The sequence below is a fragment of the Nerophis lumbriciformis genome, linkage group LG03, assembly GCF_033978685.3.
Source record: "Nerophis lumbriciformis linkage group LG03, RoL_Nlum_v2.1, whole genome shotgun sequence".
NCBI lineage: Eukaryota > Metazoa > Chordata > Actinopteri > Syngnathiformes > Syngnathidae > Nerophis > Nerophis lumbriciformis.
The window spans coordinates 53,112,153-53,137,980 of record NC_084550.2 but is presented as its reverse complement, the minus strand read 5'-3'; the positions used below and the strand labels follow the sequence as shown (position 1 = coordinate 53,137,980).

Sequence of the window (25,828 nt, the reverse complement as noted above, 5' to 3'; positions counted from 1 at the left end):
CTCCCTTGATTGGTTGACGCCAGCTTTGTGGCTCATTTCTGCCCGTCAGAGGAACACGGCGACGGCAAACGGCCTACATTGGCTTCAGCTGACTGACTTTAATATCTGTGCTGTTTAAGAAGGGACTACTTTTAATGGACACGTAAAAGTTCCGTTTTTTTTTGTTTTGTTTTTTATGCAAATGGGACTGGGTTGGCGCTCAGAAGAATTAAGACTGAAGTCTGACCCAGTGGAGCGATCTTTGCGGAAGTTTTGGAATGAAAACGCCAAAAGTTTGCCGTGTTTTTGCTCCTGCTAGCTCCATCACGCGGCCATCTGTCCGGCCGACGTGTGATTGGATGGCATGAAACGCATGGGGGACGGGGGCTGTGTCTTTGGGGAAAGGTCAGGGGTCATGGCCTTTGGACAACACAGGTCAAAGCCTGGCTCGCACACACCCTGCAGCCTCCTCCCAGCAATCTGCTCCCATGCCAGCGTTCGGCGAGCCACGAGCTAAAGGGACAAATGCTGGACGTGGTGCGGAGCAGACACAATGAATCAGCCGTCTGACCCCCCTACACACACACACACACACACACACACACACACACACACACACACACACACACACACACACACACACACACACACACACACACACACACACACACACACATTCTTGTATTCGTTACCTTCTTGAGACCTCTGAAAAATGCTCTCATTAGGACCACCCTTTCTAGATATATAAAGATTTGTAGTTACAACATTAATGATGTATACATACTATGCAAATATAAAAAAGGTAAAATTTGTGTTTATTTAATTTTTTTTTTGGAATTGGTTTGTTAATGTTCATTAATTACTTCAAGTTATTACAGTATGTACATATATATATATATATATATATATATATATATATTTTATTTTTATTTTTTTATTTTTAATTTTTTTTTTTTAAATTAATTTTGGCCAAAGGGGGCGCATTGCAATTTCTTACACGCACTTGTTATTACATATGTTGACCAGAGGGGGAGCACTTATAAAACCGACACACAGTTTTCAGCACAGGGCCACTCAAGGGCAGACAAACATTACAGGGAGACAGAACAGGACCGCTGACGGGTCAGCCAACTTCCGGCGCCCCTTAAGAAGGCGGGAAACAGGTAAACATTGGTGGGGGTGGGGGGGATGAATAAAAAAATATTCCGTCTAAGGCTAGACTCCCAGGGACGGGGTCCAGACTGAGACCAAGAAAAAAACCCTCAATAGCCATAGCACACACAAACAAGTTACAAAGAATACACAAGACTTGCAACAGAGTCAATTTGAAAAATCCCTCCTTTTTGGGACCACCCTAAATTTGATAGATTTCACCACCAAGGGTGCAAATGAGACATTCTTTATTAGATGCAATTGTTTTCCGTATTGGGACCATGATTTCGGTCCTAACTTGTTCACCGGTTCTCATATGAAAGGTACTTTTCCTTGTTGATGTCTCAAGAAGGGTAGAAATACAAGAACACATACACACACCTTTGTATCCCGACTTTGGAGCAATGTTCACGGACTCTGGTATTTGGAGCTCTATTAGATGCAATGGTTTTCCGTATTGGGACCATGATTTCGGTCCTAACTTGTTAACCGGTTCTCATATATAAAGGTACTTTTCCTTGTTGTCTCAAGAAGGGTAGAAATACAAGAACACACACACAAGAAGGGTAAAAAATACAAGAACACACACACACACACACACACACACACACTTTTGTATCCCCACTTTGGAGCAATGTTCACGGACTCTAGTATTTGGCGCTCTATTAGATGCAATGGTTTTCTGTGTTGGGACCATGATTTCGGTCCTAACTTGTTCGCCGGTCCTCATATGGAAGGTACTTTTCCTTGTTGATGTCTCAAGAAGGGTAGAAATACAAGATCACACACACACACACACACACACACACACACACACACACACACACACACACACACACACACGCACACGCACACACCCTCAGCCTCTCTGAACATAGGGAAAATAAGAGTTTGTATTTCCTTATACCATGACTGGAATATTTAAACCCCATTCAATAATTCAATAGTTGACGTCCAAATATGAGCGATGTAATGCTATTCATACGACGACTGATATTATTGATGATGATTGGAAGCAGATGCTCCCCCAATAGACACTGATCAATGACATCTTGATCCAATCAAGCCTGAAGAGACAATATTAGTCAAACGCTGAAAGCCTGACTGATAACGTCAAGTTTTTTTTTTTTTTTGTTAGGGCGGCTTAAGCCGGGCCGAGCTTGGTGTGCGAGCCCCGTCTGGCCTTTGAGCAGCTTGGCCTGTCAGCTTGATGTATGGAGAGCGCTGGTGTGCGGCTCCCCCTGGAGAATGTCTGTCTGCTAAGTGGGACACGACTGACACTGAACCACAGCCAACACGCACTGACCCACTCCCCCCCACACCTCCAACACACTCATGTGTGTATCACACACACACACACCGAGAGGCCGGCAGGGTCGTGTTCACCTTCTTCTTGGGTCGACACACAACTAGTGCACGGATTCAATCATGTTGTGGACGAAAACAAGGTTGTGTTGTCGCTATTTGCCTGCGACCAGCAGAGGGTGCTGTTCATTCAGGCCTTATTAGCCACTTCGCTGCCTAAATGGGCTGCCATTGAAATTCCACCGAGTTGTAAAGATGTAAGTCAAACTTGTTCCGCTGAGGGCAGAACACAGAAAAATGTAAAGGATACTGGGGCCTTTTTGATATTGTTCATTTTTTAAACAAATACAATATCAAGATTTGAGAAATTAGTCTGTTTTGTGAACTTTTGGATCTACCTCCCGGCAGCCTTTTGGCCATGGAGACCAGCTGCTGGGTCTCTGCTATCGGACACCTCGGTCTCCTAAGACGCATTCTCGCTCATCCATGCTGACTGGACACTGGCCGAGAGTCGGTGGGCGGCCGAGGGTTGAGTCCGCTCTCTTGGTTGCTTTGTTGGGTCTGCTCCTGTCTCTGGCCATGCTCCCCCCACCCCAGCAGACGATGACGTGGAACACCACAGAGGCCACCACAGCGTATATGTATTTTTTTGTTGTTGTTGTTTTACTTTTGTGGCTGTGTGTTGAAGTGGGCGGTTGCATCAGATCTTAATTAGCTTTTAATGTCCTTTGTGTTCTTTGATGTTTCCCTCTTACACACATGTTTATGTGTGCTATGGCCATGAGGTTTTTTTTCCTTGGGCCAGGCTTAGATTTAATTTTTTTTTTCTCAGCCCCACCTACCCAGCGTTTACCTCTTTCTCATCTTTTGAATGGGATCGTGCTGAAAATCTTAATTTCCCCTCGGGGATTATTAAAGTATTTCTGATTCTGATTCTGATTGTGTTTTTAGCATCAACGTCTCAACTTTTTTTCATTACCTTACACCTGTTTGCTATTTTATTCCACTTTCTATTATTTTTTTTGTGATCGTTTTTTTTATAGTATGTGCTGCAAGACATTAAAATATTAGCTGCATCAGCAAATGGCCCCCGGGCCGCACTTTGAAGACCCCAGTGTTTTATGTTAAATGAAGTCAGCCTTTTTTTTTTAATTAAACAATTTTTTTTTTTTTAATCAGAACATAAGCCGTCAGCCATTAAATTAAATTAAATGTAATGTTTATTTAGTTTTATTTAACTGAACATAAAAAAAGCACATAAGCCATCAATAATTAAATTCAATTTAATGTTTATTTTGTTTTATTAAAGTGAATATAAAACGCAGGACCAAAGCCATCAGTCATTAAGTTAAAGTAGTATTTTTTTAATTAAACCAAATTTAAAAAAATCAGGACGTGAGCAATCAGTTATTAAATTCAATTAAAATAAATGTTTATTTTGTTATATTAAACTGAATATAAAAAAAGCAGGACCAACGCTACCAGTCATTAAATTCAATTAAATGTTTAATTTGTTTTATTAAACTGAATATAAAAAAAAACAGGACCAAAAGCCATCAGTCATTAAATTAAATTAGTATTTTTTTTATTAAACCAAATTTTAAAAAATCAGGACGTAAGCCATTAAATTAAATTACATTTTTATTTTTCCCATAAAATTGTCTTAGAATAATAATAATTGAAATTAAATACCAATTGAATACAATTAAACTCAATATCTAAAAAGACAATTACATTCAAATCTAAATTGTATTAATTTTAAGAAAATTACAAATTATTATTAGTAATTAATTTATAAATATATTTGTTTATATATTTAGTCAACTGTCGAGCTTACATAGTATCATTTCTTTTACATTTTTTGTTTTTATTTTGTCAGTTAACCATAATAGGGAAGCGATTATTGATTGATCATGTTAAAATGCTCTCTTTGCTGTTGTTTTAACCACATTTTTACAATCCGTAATAGTTAAAAACTATTAAGTGATCATGATTAATTTAAAAAATTTAGTTAAATTCCTTCTCTTCTTTACAAAAAGTGGACAGAGCAAAGATCAGCGCCAAGTGCTCAGATTACCGCTTTTTACTCAATAGTTTACGGTCGCCGGGTGCGCGTGGTCTACAAAAGCAAACAACCAAGAACCTCTAATTAGCGCCAGATTAGAAACATCAGGGTTAACAGGCGTGGCTGTCAGCAACCTCCTGATGTTGCAGCTGTTAGTCGGTCGACATCCAGCAGCTTTATCTGCCTCTGCGTGCGCTACGTACCTGTTGCTGTGAAAGTCACACTTACTGTTGTTTAACCAACTCAGCAGTGCCAAAACAATAACAATCCCAATAAAATGAAGTTCAAATGATGTTGTAAAGCAGTGTAAAGCAGCAGCAATGCAAACATGTGGGATTTTCTGCCTAAACGGGCTGCCACGGAGGTTGCAAGAGAATGTAAACAACAGAGAGTGAAGTCATAATTGCATATAGTGCAGTAGTATATACACAATATATACAGTACACAGACAATGCAAGTGAATACTGGCTAAGGATGCTAGATCGTAATAATTAAGCTTGCCTCCAAAACCCTGCAAAGCAGCTCAGATCGAAACTTCTCTCCGTTTGCTTCTGAACGTCTCCCCCCTACAGTATGTATGAGACATCTCCTGGCACCGACGGTGATGATGATGCCGCGCACGGAGATGTCCACTCATTAGCAGAGTCCCACACAACAACTGCTCTCTGTGACCGAGCAACAACCGAGCCACTCTTTCGGGCCCTTTTTGTCCGCGGCGCCGACGTCCACGCTGACCCACGCAAGGACGCCACACACACGCATTTTGTCCCACCGGAACCACGATCTGTCCCTGTCCCACGCCTCATTCGACGGCCAGAACATTAGGTACACCTGGGAAATCCAAACAAGACTTACACGACGTACGGCACCAGGCACCTGGACCATGCATGTTCTGCACTTTCACCAATATTTGGGGGAAAAATATTTTGACTCCAGCGTTGCTAAATGAGGTCATCAAAGTAGTACACTTTTTCCATGGCCAAATTCAAGCACTTTTTAAGGACTTTCAAGATCATTTTTCCAGTTTTTCCAGTAACTGTCCGTAATTAACATGTAATCTAGCGCCAATCTCACAGTTTAGGTCTAGCACAGTGGTTCTTAACCTGGGTTCGATCGAACCCTAGACCAGGGGTCGGCAACCTTTACCAGTCAAAGAGCCATTTTGACCAGTTTCGCAAATTATAGAAAACAATGGGAGCCGCAATTTTTTTTTGAAATTTTAAATGAATTAACACTGCACACAAAGTTTTATTTTTGCTTTGCGCTATGTATAAACTAGGGGTCTCAGACACGCTGCCCACACCTTTATATGGAATTTTGAAAGCTGGTACGGCACGCGGGCTTTAAATGTATGGCGCTTGTCAACGTCATGCATGCCGTGATGGTACAGCATATAGCACCTACTACAACCAGCGTGCCTGATCAGCCACACGTTGTACGGTATTTCCACTTGCTCACACAAATGACAGCAAGGCATACTTGGTCAACAACCACACAGGTTACACTGACGGTGGCGGTATAAAAAAAAAACTATAACACTCTTACTAATAATGCGCCACACTGTGAACCCACACCAAACAAGAATGACAAACACATTTCGGGAGAACATCTGCACAGTAACACAACATAAACACAACAGGACAAATACCCAGAATCCCATGCAGCCCTAACTCTTCTGGGATTCATTATACACTCCGCTACCAAACCCCGCCCACCTCAACTGACGCACAGAGAGGGGGGGTTGATGTGTGAGGGAGCAGGGTTGGGGTGGGGGCGGGGTTTGGTGGTAGCAGGGGTGTATAATGTAGCCCGGAAGAGTCAGGGCTGCATGGGATTCTGGGTGTTTGTTCTGTTGTGTTTATGTTGTTTTAAGGTGCAGATGTTCTCCCGAAATGTGTTTGTCATTCTTGTTTGGTTTTGGTTCAAAGTGTGGCGCATTATTAGTAAGAGTGTTAAAGTTGTTTTACATGACCACCGTCAGTGTAACCTGTGTGGCTGTTGACAAAGTATGCCTTGCTGTCACATACGTGTGCAAGCAGAAGATGTATATTGTATAACAAGTGTTGGGCTGGCACGCTGTTAATGTAGATTGTAGAAAGCGCCAAATGTTGTACCATCATGGCACGCCCTTATTATAGCTGTAAGGGTGAATATTAATCCCGGGAGTTTTCTGCGAGAGGCACTGAAATCCGGAAGTCTCACGGGAAAATTGGGGGGTTCAGCAAGTAAGCTGCTGAGCCGCATCAGAGTGATCAAAGAGCCGCATGCGGCTCCGGAGCCGCGGGTTGCCGACCCCTGCCCTAGGGGTTCGGTGAGTCGGGCTCAGGTGGAGGTCAAGACACACCCGACTCATCGTGTAAATAAAAACTTCTCCCTATCGGCGTATTAAGGATACGGCAACAGCAGAAGTCAGACTGATTTAAAGTTAAAGTTAAAGTTAAAGTTAAAGTTAAAGTACCAATGATTGTCAGACACACTAGGTGTGGTGAAATTTGTCCTCTGCATTTGACCCATCCCCTTGATCACCCCCTGGGAGGTGAGGGGAGCAGTGGGCAGCAGCGGGGCCGCGCCCGGGAATAATTTTTGGTGATTTAACCCCCAATTCCAACCCTTGATGCTGAGTGCCAAGCAGGGAGGTAATGGGTCCCATTTTTATAGTCTTTGGTATGACTCGGCCGGGGTTTGAACTTACAACCTACCGATCTCAGGTACACTCTAACCACTAGGCCACTGAGTAGGACCCACAGCAGGTGTGTAATTTGTTGTGAGTTTATGCACTGTTTTGGTTTTGTTCTTTGAACAAGGTGATGTTCATGCACGGTTCATTTTGTGCACCAGTATAAAAACATGGCAACACTTTAGTATGGGGAACATATTCACCATTAATTAGTTGCTTATTAACGTGCAAATTAGTAACATATTGGCTCTTAACTAGTCATTATTAAGGGAATGGCCTCATTATAACCCTAACCCTCTAACCCTGGCCCTAACCCTCTAACCCTAACTCTGATTGATTGATTGATTGAAACTTTTATTAGTAGATTGCACAGTACAGTACATATTCCGTACAATTGACCACTAAATGGTAATACCCGAATTCATGGAAAACCAAACCTAACCGAATAACTCTAAATTAAGTCTTTGCTACTTAGAATATGTTCCCCTAGTGTCCAAAAAACTCTAAATTAAGTCTTTGTTACTTAGAATATGTTACCCATACTAAAGTGTTACCAAAAACATATAACTTTGTCTTGAATTTGAAAAAAAAAACATTTTATTTTTCACTAAAGAAGGGTTCGGTGAATGCGCATATGAAACTGGTGGGGTTCGGTACCTCCGACAAGGTTAAGAACCACTGGTCTAGCATGTACCAAAAGGTTAGAAAACTAAACTTTAGCTAACGTTAGTTAACTTGTAATGTCTGTGGTTTACCTTTCATATGACTCGAGAGAGCCGACTCTCCCATTGCGAAAAGCTGGATTTCCTTTTTGCATACTTTGCGGCAGGCTACACGTGGATTTGATCCACGTTTTATACAAAGTTTGCATTTGTCATTTTCCATCCAACGTTCATTAAAACGACATGGAGCGATGCACCACTGTCCTCTCGGGGGCGACACAGAGCCGTATCTGGCATGACAACAACCTAATGTAAGGGCTTGTGCAAAGCCAACAGATCAAGTGTGTACCTTTCATTTTTAAGGAAACTTATTTGATTTTTTTTCCATTTTATATTTAGCCTATCGAGTCAGACTGCCGAGAAATATGATGAACATTTCCAAGCATTTACAAGCACTTCACCCAAAATTCAAGCATTTTTCAAACTTTGAAAACGCAACATTAAAATGTAAGCATTTTCAAGGTTTTTAAGCACCCCGTACAAACCCTGTATTAGGAACAGCTCTCAGTGTGATGCAGTGCAAACTGCAAACACATGAATAAACATATTGACCAGTAGACAACCTCCACCATAGTGTCAATCAAAATAACAACAACAAAATAGCAGCAGCTGCATTTAAAGATTCATGAAAGAGTGAGCCTTTAGTAGCTTTATCTACCTCTGCATGCGGTTTGAAATGTTGTTTCAGCTGTCGTGAAACTAAAGCCTGTCACACTTTCCACGCTGTTGCTTGCAAATAAATTATTAATGCTGGCTCAGCAGCTTACCCGTAGCCCTATTACAACATTGGTTCTATTAGTGCTGTGTTGTGCAGTTAAGGAATCTAACCCACGGGCTGTTTCCAAATTGATATTTAATATCTGTCAATCTGATTGTTGTAAACTTACCAACATATCGTGGTAGACGTAAATTAATCAGCTCAATGATCATGAAATATGCCTTGATATGATTTTACCACAGCCTTTACTTGTATGACCCAATACAAAAGACCTTCCCCACTCATGGCGCAATAAATAAATAAAAGAATGCAACCAATGCAAAAAGTCAACACACATGGTCACACATAACACAACCTGCTGACTGAACTTTGTGGATATTACAAAAAAAAAAGTCCAATCACCATAAACAATTAGAAATTACACCCATTTAAATATATGACAATGCGTGTAGGGAAAATGCAAACGTATCCATGTTTTGGCGCATTTTGACTGCTTGATATTTCTCATTGATTACACAACTTTAGGAAATTGATGAAGCAAAAAATTCCTGATAAGGCACACCTGTGAAGTGAAAACCATTTCAGGTGACTACCTCTTGAAGCTCATCGAGAGAATGCTAAGAGTGTGCGAAACAGTAATCAGAGCGAAGGGTGGCTATTTTGAAGAAACTATAATATGAAACATGTTTTTAACTATTTACATTTTTTTTGTTAAGTACATAACTCCACATGTGTTCATTCATAGTTTTGATGCCTTCAGTGACAATCTACAATGTAAATAGTCATGAAAATAAAGAAAACACATTGAACGAGGAGAAGGTGTGTCCAAACTTTTGACCTGTACTGTATATATATATATATATATATATAGACAGATATATATATATATATATATATATATATATATATATATATATATATATATATATATATATCTGTCTATATGTATATATATATAATCTCCTGACGATTGAGGGTACCCCCCTCATGAAACAGGCCTGTAGAGATGAAATAGTCTTGTGATTTTTTTTCCCCACACATACATATATTGCGCTCTACTACGGTATCGAGCACTATTTTTTGGATAACCTTATTAAGACATATATATATATATATATATATATATATATATATATATATATATATATATATATATATATATATATATATATATATATACACATATATATATCTGTGTTGGCCCTGCGATGAGGTGGCGACTTGTCCAGGGTGTACCCCGCCTTCCGCCCGATTGTAGCTGAGATAGGCTCCAGCGACCCCCGCGACCCCGAAGGGAATAAGCGGTAAAAAATGGATGGGATGGATATATATATATATATATATATATATATATATATATATATATATATATATATATATATATATATATATATATATATATATATATATATATATACCGTATTTTTCGGAGTATAAGTCGCACCGGAGTATAAGTCGCACCTGCCGAAAATGCATAATAAAGAAGGAAAAAAACCATATAAGTTGCACTGGAGCCCGGCCAAACTATAAACTATAAAAAAAACTGTGACTTATAGTCCGAAAAATACGGTACATATATATATATATATATATATATATATATATATATATATATATATATATATATATATATATATATATATATATATATATATAGTTACTTTACTAGCAGTCGGTTTTCGGCTCCTGGCCAATTTTGTTTTAGCCTAATTCGGCCCCCAAGTCGAAAAGTTTGGACACCCCTGCTTTATAACAACAAAGAGAGTTGTGTTTTTAATAAATTGTTATATACTGTATATTGAGTTTTTTTTGTTTTTTTTTTTACCTTTTAACAGCGTGTTTCTAATATTTTAGTGAGGTATTCCAAGTATTACCAACAGCTCTCAGTATGACGCATTCCAAACTACAACAACAATAAGAGGCACGTTGTTCAAAAGAATTACCTCCAAGGAAGTGTCAATCAAAATTGAACGTTTTGAAAGGCAAGTCTTGTCTTGCAAGTGTAGCATGTACAGTACAGTACAGTACAGTAGAGTACTTTGCATAAGCACCAAGTCTCCTATAGTTGTCAGGTGTGTGGTCCACATGCAGTAAGGTTTTACAACATTGGTTCTGTTGTGCAAAGTCCTTGAGAACTCGTGAAATGACCATGCAGTCAAAAATAGAAACGTTTTCTCATGCACTCCAAACAATTATTGAATTATTATATACAGCTGTACCTCAACTTAAGTGTGTTTTGAGATAAGAGCACTCCAAACAATTATTCAATTATTATTAACAGTTGTACCTCAACTTAAGAGTGTTTTGAGATAAGAGCACTCCCAACATCCATCCATCTATTTTCTACCGCTTGTCACAATTATTCAATTATTATTAAGAGTTGTACCTCAATTTAAGAGTGTTTTCAGATAAGAGCACTCCAAACAATTATTTAAATATTATATACAGTTGTACCTCAACTTAAGAGTGTTTTGAGATAAGAGCACTCCCAACATCCATCCATCTATTTTCTACCGCTTGTCACAATTATTCAATTATTATTAAGAGTTGTACCTCAATTTAAGAGTGTTTTAAGATAAGAGCACTCAAACAATTATTCTAATATTATATACAGTTGTACCTCAACTTAAGAGTGTTTTGAGATAAGAGCCCTCCCAACATCCATCCATCTATTTTCTACCGCTTGTCACAATTATTCAATTATTATTAAGAGTTGTACCTCAATTTAAGAGTGTTTTCAGATAAGAGCACTCCAAACAATTATTTAAATATTATATACAGTTGTACCTCAACTTAAGAGTGTTTTGAGATAAGAGCACTCCCAACATCCATCCATCTATTTTCTACCGCTTGTCACAATTATTCAATTATTATTAAGAGTTGTACCTCAATTTAAGAGTGTTTTCAGATAAGAGCACTCCAAACAATTATTTAAATATTATAAACAGTTGTACCTCAACTTAAGAGTGTTTTGAGATAAGAGCACTCCCAACATCCATCCATCTATTTTCTACCGCTTGTCACAATTATTCAATTATTATTAAGAGTTGTACCTCAATTTAAGAGTGTTTTCAGATAAGAGCACGCCAAACAATTATTTAAATATTGTATACAGTTGCACCTCAACTTAAGAGTGTTTTGAGATAAGAGCCCTCAGAACATCCATCCATCTATTTTCTACCGCTTGTCACAATTATTCAATTATTATTAAGAGTTGTACCTCAATTTAAGAGTGTTTTCAGATAAGAGCACGCCAAACAATTATTTAAATATTGTATACAGTTGTACCTCAACTTAGGAATGTTTTGAGGTAAGAGCACTCCCAAAATCCATTCATCTATTTTCTACCGCTTGTCACAATTATTCAATTATTATTAAGAGTTGTACCTCAATTTAAGAGTGTTTTCAGATAAGAGCACTCCAAACAATTATTTAAATATATTACACAGTTGTACCCCAACTTAAGAGTGTTTTGAGATAAGAGCACTCCCAACATCCATCCATCTATTTTCTACCGCTTGTCACAATTATTCAATTATTATTAAGAGTTGAACCTCAATTTAAGAGTGTTTTCAGATAAGAGCACGCCAAACAATTATTTAAATATTGTATAAAGTTGTACCTCAACTTAAGTGTTTTGACATAAGAGTAATCCTAACAATTATTGAATTATTATGTATGGTTGTACCTCAACTTAAGAGTGTTTTGAGATAAGAGCACTCCAAACAGTTATTTGGACCGAAACTTATAAGTGTTTTGAGACAAGAGCACTTTAAACATTTTTGAATTATTATATACAGTTGTATCTCAACTTAATAGTGTTTTGAGATAAAATAACTCCAAACTATTTTTTTATTATTATACACAGTTGTACCTCAACTTAAGACTGTTTTAAGATAAGAGCGCTCCAAACAATTATTAAATTACTACATACAGTTGTATCTCAACTTAAAAGTGTTTTGACATATGAGTACTCGAAACAATTATTGAATTATAATACACAGTTGTATCTCAACTGAAGAGTGTTTTGACATAAGAGTACTCCAAACAATTGTTTGTACCTCAACTTAAAAGTGTTTTGAGATGGTGGTATTTGGAGAGCCAAGTGTTTGAGAACCACTGGTATAATGTTTCATGACTAAGCTCGTGAAAACAAAGTCTTGCATTGTGTTACGACAAAGTTGATAAAAAAGCAAACTTACTCTGCACGACTTCCTGCCAAGCTTGCCGCTCAAGTCATATTTTCCCTTTAAGTCCCCATCTACTGTAATGATACCAAGTACAATAGCGTATCAAGTCGATACTACTAATTTTGACAGAATAATAGAATGATAAATGACCCAATATGTTACTGCATATGTCACCAGACTAATTAGGAGCTTTTGTTTGTTTACTTACTACTAAAAGACAAGTTGTCTTGTATGTTCACTATTTTATTTAAGGACAAACTTGAAACATGTTTAATGTACCCTAAGATTTTTTTGTTAAAATAAAGCCAATAATGCAATTTTTTGTGGTCAACTTTATTTAGAAAAGTACCAAAAAGTATCAAAATAATTTTGGTACCGGTACCAAAATATTGGTATCAGGACAACACTAATACTTAAGCTTTTTTACTTTTTGTGACTCCAGACATTTGTTTTTTGTATTTTTGGTCCAATATGGCTCTTTCAACATTGCCGGCCCCTGACTTAGGCCTACTATGCTACTGTATTTTATTGTTGGTTGTTGGTTTATTGTATCGTAAGATTTTTTTGTTCAAATAAAGCCAGTAATGCAATTTTTTTGTGGTCCCCATTATTTAGAAAAGTACCGAAAAGTGTCGAAATATTGGTATCGGGACAACACTAATACTTAGGGCTTTTTACTTTATACGAAGGTCCTGAGAAGTCGTGAGTTCAATCCCGGCCTCGGGATCTTTCTGTGTGGAGTTTGCATGTTCTCCCCGTGACTGCGTGGGTTCCCTCCGGGTACTCCGGCTTCCTCCCACCTCCAAAAACATGCACCTGGGGATAGGTTGATTGGCAACACTAAATTGGCCCTAGTGTGTGAATGTGAGTGTGAATGTTGCCTGTCTATCTGTGATAGCGACTTGTCCAGGGTGTACCCCGCCTTCCGCCCGATTGTAGCTGAGATAGGCTCCAGCACCCCCCGTGACCCCAAAGGGAATAAGCGGTAGAAAATGGATGGATGGATGGATTTTTGGTCCAAAATTGGCCCTAGTGTGTGAATGTGAGTGTAGTCTCTCTATCTGTGTTGGCCCTGCGATGAGGTAGCGACTTGTCCGGGGTGTACCCCGCCTTCCGCCCATGTGCAGCTGAGATGGGCTACAGCACCCCCCGCAACCCCGAAAGGGACAAGCGGTAGAAAATGGATGGATGATATGGCTATTTCAACATTGCCGACCCCTGACTTAGGCCTACTATGCTACTACTTGGAGAGCCAAGAGTTTGAGAAGCACTGGTATAAAGTTTCACGACTAAGCAGCGTTTTTAAAGCGGACTCTTGCATTGTGTGGCGACAAAAGTTAATTAATTAAAAATTACAACATGACTGACGGAGAGAAGACACAGTCCTTAATAATTTTGACAAAATAATAGAATGGAAAATATCAGCAGACAAATTAGGAGTCTTTGTTTGCTTACTTACTACTAAAAGACAAGTTGTCTTGTATGTTCACTATTTTATTTAAGGACTAAATTGCAATAAGAAACATATGTTTAATGTACCCTAAGATTTTTTGTTAAAATAAAGCAAATAATGCCATTTTTTGTGGTCAACTTTATTTAGAAAAGTACCGAAAAGTATCAAAATAATTTTGGTATTGGGACAACACTAATACTCACTTAAGGCTTTTTACTTTTTGTGACTCCAGACAGATTTGTTTTTTGTATTTTTGGTCCAATATGGCTCTTTCAACATTGCCGGCCCCTGACTTAGGCCTACTATGCTACTGTATTTTATTGTTGGTTGTTGGTTTATTGAATCGTAAGATTTTTTTGTTCAAATAAAGCCAGTAATGCAATTTTTTTGTGGTCCCCATTATTTAGAAAAATACCGAAAAGTGTCGAAATAATTTTGATACCGGTACCAAAATATTGGTATGGGGACAACACTAATACTTAAGGCTTTTTACTTTTTGGGACTCCAGACAGATTTGTTTTTTGTATTTTTGGTCCAAAATTGGCCCTAGTGTGTGAATGTGAGTGTGAGAGATGTCTGTCTATCCGTGTTGGCCCTGCGATGAGGTGGCGACTTGTCCAGGGTGTACCCCGCCTTCCGCCCGATTGTAGCTGAGATAGGCTCCAGCGCCCCCCGCGACCCCAAAGGGAATAAGCGGTAGAAAATGGATGGATGGATGGATGGATATGGCTCTTTCAACATTGCCGACCCCTGACTTAGGCCTACTATGCTACTACTCGGAGAGCCAAGAGTTTGAGAAGCACTGGTATAAAGTTTCACGACAAAGCAGCGTTTTTAAAGCGGACTCTTGCATTGTGTGGCGACAAAAGTTGATAATTAAAAAAAAAGCAAACTTACTCTGCACGACTTCCTGCCCAGCTTGCCGCTCAGGTCGTATTTCCCCTTTAAGTCCCCGAGCAGCTGCTCCAGGCTCGCCTTCTCCTCCGTGTCGCCGTAGTCCGGGTCGAGGAGCACGTAGGCCCGCCAGTTGGCCGAGTCGAAGCCCCAGTGCACGGTCCGGTTCTCCAGCCGCTTGTGGCTGTGCACCACGAACTTGCGCGGCGGGAACATGAGCCTGCAGTCCAGGCACTGCACGCAGGCGGCGCCGGGGTTGGAGTAGAGCTCCGGCACGAACAAGCCCTTGCACCGACCGAAGCACTCGTGGTAGACCCGGAAGCTCTTCTCGGTGCGCTCCAGCTCGAAGGAGCCGCGCTCCTTGTCGCAGCGCGGCGGGTACGAGCCTCCGTAGATGAGCGCGTTGCACAGCCGCTCGGCGTCCGTCTGCGTGATGAGGCCGCAGGAGGGCGCGGAGAAGGGCAGGATGCCCACCACCTTCAGGATCTCCAGCTGCTCCGCCGTGCACCGCGAGCAGTAAATGTGCAGGTCGTCGCACACCGAGTTGATCTGCTGCAGGGAGAAGTCCCGCAGCACGCTGTTGAGGATCTGCGGCAGACACAGCCGCTTCTCGCCGCCCACCACGAAGCAGGAGACGGGCTCGCGCTCCAGCACCGTCTCGCAGCGCTCCGTGGAGCGGTCGGAGGGGATGAAGAGCGGCCCGGACATGACCGGCGGCGGCAGCGAGAGCACCATCTCCGCGTCCTTGAAGGGCGACTCCTGGTGCCAGCGGGCGGAGAACGCCGCCGGCCCGCTGAGGGAGCGCATGGAGCTCAGGTGGAACTGCTTCAGAGTTTGCTGAAGTCCCGGGTGGGGATGAAAACTGCCCACCTCCATCTTTGTTAGGGGGGGGGAACCAAAAAACTAAAACACTAAACAAGTCGAGGTTGCGTCGTTATCGGTGTCGTGCTCGCTCTCGCTACCAACACGCATTTCCACGCCGCCAGCCAGCCAGCGTCCCCGGACCAGGACCAGCGTCTCTTCCCGGAGAGTCCATTCAGAAAGGAAGGGATTACGAACTACTTCCAACACTCCCACAATTCTGGAAAAAAAAAAAGAAGAAAAGTCGAACACGAGTGGGGATTGTTGTTTTTACGCGTTCCAAGCGGTTTTACGCACTCCTAATGTGCGTCCGAAATGTGCCACCCAGTCTGGCGTGGACTCTCTCTCTCTCTCTCTCTCCCTTCTCCCAGTCTACCTCCGCTCTCTCTCTCTCTCTGTTTGTTTGTGTCTGCTTCAGTCATTGAATCCCAGCCAGGAATGTGACTGACTCCCCGGGCTCGGCTCTTCCAGCAGACCGCGGCGCCTCCCTCCGCTACATGGCAGCTGCACAGGAAAAAAAAAAAAAAAAAAAAAGGATCCTTCCGAAATGAGGCGACCTTAGAAGGAAAATATGTTGGATTGAAAAAAAAAAAAAAAAAAACCTTCCAATGTTGTTAAAAGTAAACATGAATGAATATAAAATGATTTAAGTGTTTAACTTCCAAACCCACTTTTATGTACACGAGTGTCCCTGCAAGAATATTATTTGTACTTACATTAGGTGCAGTACTTTTTCCCACGTATAAATAACTTGAAATCCTCTAAGGCAGGGGTGTCAAACGTAGGGCCCGCGAACAGGTTTTATCCGGCCCGCGGGATGAGTTTGCTGGTATATAAATTTACTTGAATTTTTGAATGAAATAAACTGCTGTTCTAAATGTGTCCACTGGATGTCGCCATAGCAATTCCTTGTATCTTTGTAGATTATGCTCCATATGTACAAAAAAAAACACATGGAAAATTATCAAACTACATAAATAACATACTGTAATTTGATATTGATATAATTTATCTTGATAGATTGTAAATTAACACATTTAAGTTAAGTTAAAGCTAAAGTACCAATGATTGTCACACACACACACTAGGTGTGGTGAAATTTGTCCTCTGCATTTGACCCATCCCCTTGTTCACCCCCTGGGAGGTGAGGGGAGTAGAATTTAATTTAGAATTATCACATCATTTATTCAGAAAATATAAATAATGACAAAGTATATATACCAGGGGCGCCGAAAAGGGGGGGTAAAGGAGACGGATTCCAGGGGCCCATGATGGAGGGGGGCCCAGAGAGGCCCCTAATGATGATGAAATTATAATACAGAAAAAATAATGACACTGTGTTGGGGGCCCTGTAAAGATTCTTTTCATGGGGCCCAAAATCCCTAGCGGCGCCCCTGACCAGGGGTGTCAAAGTCATTTTAGATCGGGGGGGCCACATGGAGAAAAATCTACTACCAAGTGGGCCGGACTGGTAAAATCACGGCACGATAACTTAAAAATAAAGACAACTTCAGATTGTTTTCTGTGTTTAAAAATAGAACAAGCTCATTCTGAAATTGTAAAAATCAAAATGTGGTTGCGGTTAAAAATGTATTTGTCGTTATTTATATTTTCTGAATAAATCATGTGATAATGTTCACCAGTCAACTCATTGGTGTTAATTTTCAATCTATCAAGATAATTTTTTTTATCAAAATCTAATTAGAGTATGTTATTTATGTAGTCTGATAATTTTCCTCGACTGATGTACTAACATCATGTGGTTTATTTTGTGCATATGTAGCATCATCTACAAAGATGCAAATTATTGCTATTGTGACATCCAGTGGACACATTTAGAAGAGCAGTTTCTTTCATTCAAAAATTTCAGGTTCAATTTTATACTTGGCAAACTCATCCCGCGGGCCTGAGTTATTATTAACCGCAACATGTAAGTGTAAAAAACAAACAAACCCAACAACGTTATGATTTGTACATTTTTAGAATGTGCTTGTTCTATTTTTAAACAAAGAAAACAATCTGAAGTTGTCTTTATTTTTAAGTTATCGTGCCGTGATTTTACCAGTCCGGGCCACTCGGGAGTAGATTTTTCTCCATGTGGCCCCAATCTAAAATTACTTTGACACCCCTGCTACAAGGGTTTCCAGGTAGGGTTTCGTACTAGGGAGCTCTAACTCTAATGAAAAGCCTAATTGGAAACCCTAATTAGAAACCCTGACCCAAGTGCAAACCCTAAATGAAAATCCAAATTCTAAACCACCAACCTGATAAGTCCGAAGGAGAAAGAGATGATGCAGTATTATCTGCTCACAGATGCTACCTGGTGGTGGTTTAAGCGCACTGCAGCTAGCCCTGGATAGTCTTACTCCTGAATGCTCAAGTCACACACAGTAGTGAAGAAAAAATACAACCTTACGTATAAGCGGGAAATCCTAGTTCCATCTATGCATTTTCTACCGCTTATTCCCTTCGGGGTCGCAGGGGGCGCTGGAGCCTATTTCAGCTACAATCGGGCGGAAGGCGGTGTACACCCTGGACAAGTTGCCACCTCATCGCAGGAAATCCTAGTTTCAAACTCTATTTAGAAAAGCCTAATTTGAAAGCAAATTCTAGTGTAAACCCTAATTTTGATCTTAAACCCGGATTTTAAAAAATCTCAATTTGAAACCTTGACTAGGGTTTCATACCAGCGGTAGAATTATTTTGAACCCAAATTGAAAAGCCTAATTTGAAAACACAAACCTAATTTAACACTAATCCGAGTGTAAACCATTAAATCCGAATTCTAAACTCAAACCCTAATTGAAACCCTAACTAATTTTGAAACCAAATCCTGACCGGTAACCCGGATTTAAAAAATCTAAATTTGAAACCTTGATGAGGGTTTCATACCAGCGGTAGGATTATTTTGAACCGTAATTGAAAAGCCTCATTTTAAAAACCCAAACTTAATTTAACACTAAACTAAGTGTAAACCTGTAAATCTGAATTTTAAACTCAAACCCTAATTGAAACCCAATCGGAGTGTAAACCAAATTTTGACCTTAAAAAAACTATATGAAACCCTAACTAAGGTTTCATACCAGCGCTAGGGTGTGTTTGAACCCTAATTGAAAACCCTAAACCCAGTGCAAATCCTAATTCTAAAGTAAAAAAAAAAAATCCTAATTAGAAAAGCCTAATTTAAGAACCATAACTGTTAACTCAAACCCTGATTAATTTTTTTTTTTTTTTTTTTTTTAAATTGAGAACCTCATCTGAAAATGTGTTCCCTCCAAGGAAACTGTAACCCACATTTGAAAAAGGTCACTTTGTAAAATTTCAAACACTAACCTTGATGTAAAAACCTACATTTGACAGAGAACTGGAAACCCAATAAATTTAAATCTGTTAGGATTTCAAGTGACTAAAATTAATAAAGCAGCCCTAATAATAGAAAAATAAGTCTGGGTTTATGCTAAAAGTCACCACTAGATGACGCCACATCCTAACAAACAGTTCCATGCATTTTAAATAAGAGTGCAATATAAAATAAAACTACAGATACTGTATATTTTATTATCAGACCATAAAATATACATAAATTCCTGAGCATAAATACATGTCAAACTTGCAGGATTTATTATCTTAAAACGATGAGACAAATGCATCACAGTGGTTGAGAACATGCAGCTAACTATTGTGACGTGACATGCGGGGCCAAGCTCTTTTTGGGTGTTGCACAACACAAACATAAAACAATCAAATAAAACGAAAAGTATCCATTCCTAACAATCAATACAAGATGCTTTAAAAAATGATTTAACCTTTACCCTACATGTGATATTTAACTCATTTTTCATCCCGCACCGACAAGACGACCTTATAACTTTAGGACACACAAAACCGTTTAAAAGCTGATTCCAAAACAACACACAGACGACATTTCATTGCATCGTCTTCACTGAGGTTTGCCAGCACGCAAATGAATTCCCTTTTTGCCCTCCAATACCCGCACACGACTCATTTACATCTTAAAGTAAATGAAAGCGTTTGTTGTTTTTTTAAATGGAGAAGGCTGCTTGGATTGGTGACACATGGCAACACATCTAATGTGCCAATGGTCACATCTGCTTTGCAGTGACCTTTGAAAATTGGCTTCCCACACGAGTCCATCCAGAGATAACTGCTTCTGGAGGGGGGGCGGGGGGTACTAACCTAATTCGGGCGCCTGGTTTTCGTACTGCGGCGGTGGCGTGATGGGCTCGATGGTCACTGGGTTGTGCGTGGGGCTGCGGATTTGGATGCGGAAGTCCTTTAGGTGGAGTTTGTCCGACTTAATCCTCCTCACCCGCAGGGGGCGCAGTAAGCGACTGGCCCGGCTGGTGGTGCGTGTCGGCAGACTGGGCTGACGCGCCGATGCGTCGGCCTGGGGCTCTGCGACGCCGGCTGTTTGCGCTTCGGGGGGTGCGGACTCGTTCAGAGGCGTGTCCTCTGCGGGGCGGTTGTTGGGCTCCGCCCCCTCGTTCTCCACGGCTGCTATGATGTCCTCGTAGGAGGGTAGGTGGGTGTTGCTTTGGCGAAGGTTGCTGTGGCGGACGGGGTAGTCATTGCTGCCGACCACCTCGTCATAGGTCGGAACGTTGAAAGAAGCTGGATCTGGTGCTCTGGGAAGAACGTGACAAAACCTTAGAGTTTCATTGCAGGCCTGGTCAGGCTTCACATTTGGGTTTTATTCCCAGGTTAGGGATTCAAATTAGTGTTAGGGTTCGAAATTAGTGTTTTATTGTAGGATTAGGTTTTTAAATTATTATTTCATTGTTGGATTAGGGTTTCAAATTATATTTTTATTTTAAATTAAGGTTTCTAATTAGGGTTATGTATTAGTTTCAAATTAGTGTTTTATTGTAGATTAGTACTTCAGATTAATTTTGTTGTAGGGTTAGAGTTTTATTTAAATTAGGGGTTTATTGTAGATTAGGATTTGAAATTATTTTGTTTTATTTGAGATTAAGATTTGAAACTAGAATTCCATAGTAGATTAGGTTTTCAAAACATGCTTTCATTCCAGGGTGAGGTTTTCAAATTAAGGGTTATATTATTAAAATCGGGGTTCTAATTTGGGATTTAATGTAGGGTTAGGATTTTATTGAAGGTTTTTAAATTTGGGTTGTATTTTATATTAGGTCAAAGTTTATTTATAAAACACCTTTATACAACAGCTCAAGATGCCCCAAAGTGCTGTATAAATTTGGTTAAATTAAATTAAAAAAATCGATCAAAAAATTGGTTAATAAAATGAATAAAAACATCTAAGGTTTAAAATAAATAAATAGGCGGATAAAAAAAAATATATATATATATATATATATACACACACACACACACACACACACACGTACGTATGTATGTATGTATATACACAGTATACCCACACACATACATGCGCATATACATACATATATATGTATAATACAAAACCCAAAACCAGTGAAGTTGGCACGTTGTGTAATTTGTAAATAAAAACAGAATACAATGATTTGTAAATCCTTTTCAACTTGTATTCAATTGAATTGACTGCAAAAACAAGGCAGCAACGCATCGCAAAAAAGTTGGCACAGGGGCATTTTTACCACTGTGTTACATGGCCTTTCCTTTTAACGTTTGGGAACTGAGACCAATTTTTGAAGCTTTTCAGGTGGAATTCTTTCCCATTCTTGCTTGGTGTACAGCTTAAGTTGTTCAACAGTCCGGGGTCTCCGTTGTGGTATTTTAGGCTTCATATTGCGCCACACATTTTCAACGGGAGACAGGTCTGGACTACAGGCAGGCCAGTCTAGTACCTGCACTTTTTTACTATGAAGCCAAGCTGTTGTAACACGTGGCTTGGCATTGTCTTGCTGAAATAAGCAGGGGCGTCCATCACAGCATTGCTTGGATGGCAACAAATGTTGCTCCAAAACTTGTATGTACCTTTCAGCATTAATGGTGCCTTCACAGATGTGTAAGTTACCCATGTCTTGGGCACTAATACACCCCCATACCATCACAGATGCTGGCTTCTGCACTTTGCGCCTATAACAGTCCGGATGGTTCTTTTATTCACAAACAAGGATGGGGCGAGGGTCACCACTTTGTGAAGAAATGTGTGAGCAAATTGTCGAACAGTTTAAGAACAACATTTCTCAACCAGCTATTGCAAGGAATTTAGGGATTTCACCATCTATGGTCCATAATATCATCAAAAGGTTCAGAGAATCTGGAGAAATCACTGCACGTAAGCGATGATATCACGGACCTTCAATCCCTCAGGCGGTACTGCATCAAAAAGTGACATCAATATGTAAAGGATATCACCACATGGGCTCAGGAACACTTCAGAAAACCACTGTCAGTAACTACAGTTGGTCGCTACATCTGTAAGTGCAAGTTAAAACTCTACTATGCAAAGTGAAAGCCATTTATCAACAACACCCATCTAAGATGGACTGATGCAAAGTGGAAAAGTGTTCTGTGGTCTGACGAGTCCACATTTCAAATTGTTTTTGGAAGCTGTTGACGTCGTTTACCATGTAAACCCAAATCAAACATGGAAGACACATTTAAGAACAAACATGATTGTGGACATGTGATGACTTTTGCTACAGTATAGCCTGTCCAAATGTTACATTTCATTTTCATTGGTGTTTTACAACAAGACAGTAGCTGACAATTGGTTCATTATTTCTACTGTTTATATTTTGACGTTGAATCATTTTGAAACAAAGTAGATAATAGTCGCACAATTAAGTCAAGTCACTTACTTGGCACTGACCACAGACATGTGTTCTAGTAGGACCACAGAACCGTACGTGTGTGACAGTCCATTACATCGACGACTGGGACTTAAAAAGTGCCTGCCTGCAAATGTATTTTTCATCCGAGTTTGATACATTTTGTATTAATTGCACAGCTATGTTATTTATCTTATGTAGAAAAAATATGTTTCTATTTTATTTATACATTCCTTGTTTTTCTATTTTATTTATGTAATTCTGTGCTACTTAAAGAGTTTATTTTCTGTGCTGTTAATGCTCATCTTGACTTACTGGGTTAATAAAAGTGCCTCTGACTGTTTTCAGTACCGTTGTCATTCACTTCAATTTTAGTGAATCTCGCTCAAAAATGAATATCTTTACATAAATATTTTCACCGGAAAATATATCGAGATATATATCGAATATAGAGTTTAAGTAAAAAATATATCGAGATATACTTTTTTGTCCATATCGCCCAGCCCTACTTACAACTAGGGCTGCAACAACTAATCTAATAAATCGATTAAAATCGATTATAAAAATAGTTGGCGATTAATTTAGTCATCGATTCGTTGGATCTATGCTATGCGCATGCGCAGAGGCAATTTTATTTTATTTATTTATTTTTTAATTATTATTTTTTATAAACCTTTATTTATAAACTGCAACATGTACAAACAGCTGAGAAACAATAATCAAAATAAGTATGGTGCCAGTATGCTGTTTTTTTCCAATAAAATACTTGAAAGGATAGAAATGTAGTTTGTCTCTTTTATCCGAATATTAATCTATAAATCGAAGTAATAATCGACAGATTAATCGATTATCAAATTACCGTATTTTTCTAAGTATAAGTCGCTCCGGAGTATAAGTCGCACCGGACGAAAATGCATAATAAAGAAGGAAAAAAACATATATAAGTCGCATTTTTGGGGGAAATTTATTTGATAAAACCCAACACCAAGAATAGACATTTGAAAGGCAATTTAAAATAAATAAAAGAATAGTAAACAACAGGCTGAATAAGTGTACGTTATATGAGGCATAAATGACCAACTGAGAACGTGCCTGGTATGTTAACTTAACATATTATGGTAAGAGTCATTCAAATAACTAACATATAAAACATGCTATACGTTTACCAAACAATCTGTCACTCCTAATCGCTAAATCCCATGAAATCTTATACGTCTAGTCTCTTACGTGAATGAGCTAAATAATATTTGATATTTTACGGTAATGTGTTAATAATTTCACACATAAGTCGCTCCTGAGTATAAGTCGCACTCCCGGCCAAACTATGAAAAAAACTGCGACTTATAGTCCGAAAAATACGGTAATCGTTAGTTGCAGCGCTACTTACAACCCTCTGAAAGTTAACATGCTCTCGGCAGCCGCATAAAGGCTGCAAACAGCACTTTTAATAAAGTCCAGAACTATTAGATCCCATGGCTTATTTTACAAATCCATGTGGATAAAAGTTGTAAGAAACAATTCAGAAAAAGGTCTCATTGAGCTTGGCAATAGTTGTATTCTCTCTGGAAGTTTTGTTGATTTCTAACTCAATACATCCAGGAAATTGATGATATGAAAAACAAATCAGACTTACGGCTCTGCCTGCTCGCCCCCCACATGCTCCAGGAAAGCAGATGTTCCTGCTGCTGGCTGGTCTGTGCTCTGACGAGCTCTCCGCTTGCTTCTAACGCCGAGGAAAATGGACAAAAGCAGAATGATGAGGCCCACGCCCACCAGCACCATGGCAACCGACGAAGACTTGGAGATCGCTCCCTCTTCTTCTTCTACGTTGTCGTCGATGCCTTCTGTCGTGGAGTTGCCGGACGAGTTGGTGGAGCCGCCGGACGACTCGCCGTCGATGGGTATCACCGTCCACACAATCATGACCACGCCAAGGGCGATGAGGCCCACTCCCAGGGCGCACAGGGCATAATGAGCCCCCGAACCACTGCTCTCTGAGCTGGTGGATCTGTTGCGAGGGCGCTCGTCGCTGCCGCAAATACCCCGACTGGAACACATCCCTGCAGGACACTCTGCACAAAGACAATGATAGATGTGTCAACACAACACAAACTATACCAATATACACACCTTGTTCGCATTTCGATCAAGGGAGTCAAACATACAGCCCGCGAACAGGTTTTATCCGGACGGGTCTATGAGATGAGTTTGCTAGGTATGAAAATGAGCTGAAATTTTTGAATGAAAGAAACAGCTGTTCTAAATATGCCCACTGCATGTCGCAATAGCAATTATTTGTATCCCCTGCCGCTAGAGCGCGCATGACTTCAGAGGGGGCGAAGCTACGTGGCAACACTTCCGTGTTTGGACACCACGTACTTGCGCTGCTTATTAGTGATAGTAGGGCTGGGCGATATGGCCCTTTTTTAATATCTCGATATTTTTAGGCCATGTCACGATACACGATATGTATCTCGATATTTTGCCTTAGCCTTGAATGAACACTTGATGCATATAATCACAGCAGTATGATGATTCTATGTGTCGACATTAAAACATTCTTGTTCATACTGCGTTAATATATGCTCATTTTAAACTTTCATGCAGAGAGGGAAATCACAACTAAGTCAATTTACCAAAAGTGTATTAATTAAACAGTTATTAAACAGTGGCACAAACATTCATGTCATTTCAAAACAGAAAGTGCAAGATTGTCAGAGACATTTTAAAACAAGCTATTAGTGCACTTTTGTGCATGATGTCTCTAAGATGACATATCAAAACAACACTAAATTAAAGTGCACTTTTTGTACAGAACGCCACTACAATAGTTTAAAACAAATAAAGTGCCCTTTTGTGCATGATGTCACAGAAGATATTTCAATACCTGTCAAATAAAAATGAGTTGCATAATAACAAATCAAATAGTGTATGTCCTTCGCTATGTGATAGGTTCCTGCGGACGTTATCTTCTTCTGTTGTTGACTATTTGTTTCATATGGTGTTGATCTGGAAATGGTTGCTTGGGCCACCGACCGGAGATGTTGACATGCGGAGTTT

General features: G+C 39.7%; 2 protein-coding genes across 4 annotated transcripts in view; both read right to left on the bottom strand.

Moving 5' to 3' along the window:
• The window catches only part of skib (v-ski avian sarcoma viral oncogene homolog b), a 110,875-nt gene extending 94,484 nt beyond the window's left edge, over positions 1 to 16,391 (bottom strand). Inside the window, exon 1 of the mRNA XM_061939240.2 lies at positions 15,159 to 16,391. Within this exon, the coding sequence (XP_061795224.2) occupies positions 15,159 to 16,031 (873 nt within the window). The 5' untranslated portion in view covers positions 16,032 to 16,391. The remainder of the gene's footprint in view (positions 1 to 15,158) is intronic.
• Positions 16,392 to 19,543: 3,152 nt separating this feature from the next.
• The window catches only part of tmem51b (transmembrane protein 51b), a 30,535-nt gene continuing 24,250 nt past the window's right edge, over positions 19,544 to 25,828 (bottom strand). For all 3 annotated transcript variants that reach the window (XM_061929467.2, XM_061929452.2, XM_061929459.2), the window contains exons 2-3: positions 24,402 to 24,840; positions 19,544 to 20,662 (exon numbers count right to left, since the gene is read on the bottom strand). In XM_061929467.2, the coding sequence (XP_061785451.2) occupies positions 20,209 to 20,662; positions 24,402 to 24,826 (879 nt within the window). In that variant the 5' untranslated portion in view covers positions 24,827 to 24,840 and the 3' untranslated portion in view covers positions 19,544 to 20,208. The remainder of the gene's footprint in view (positions 20,663 to 24,401; positions 24,841 to 25,828) is intronic.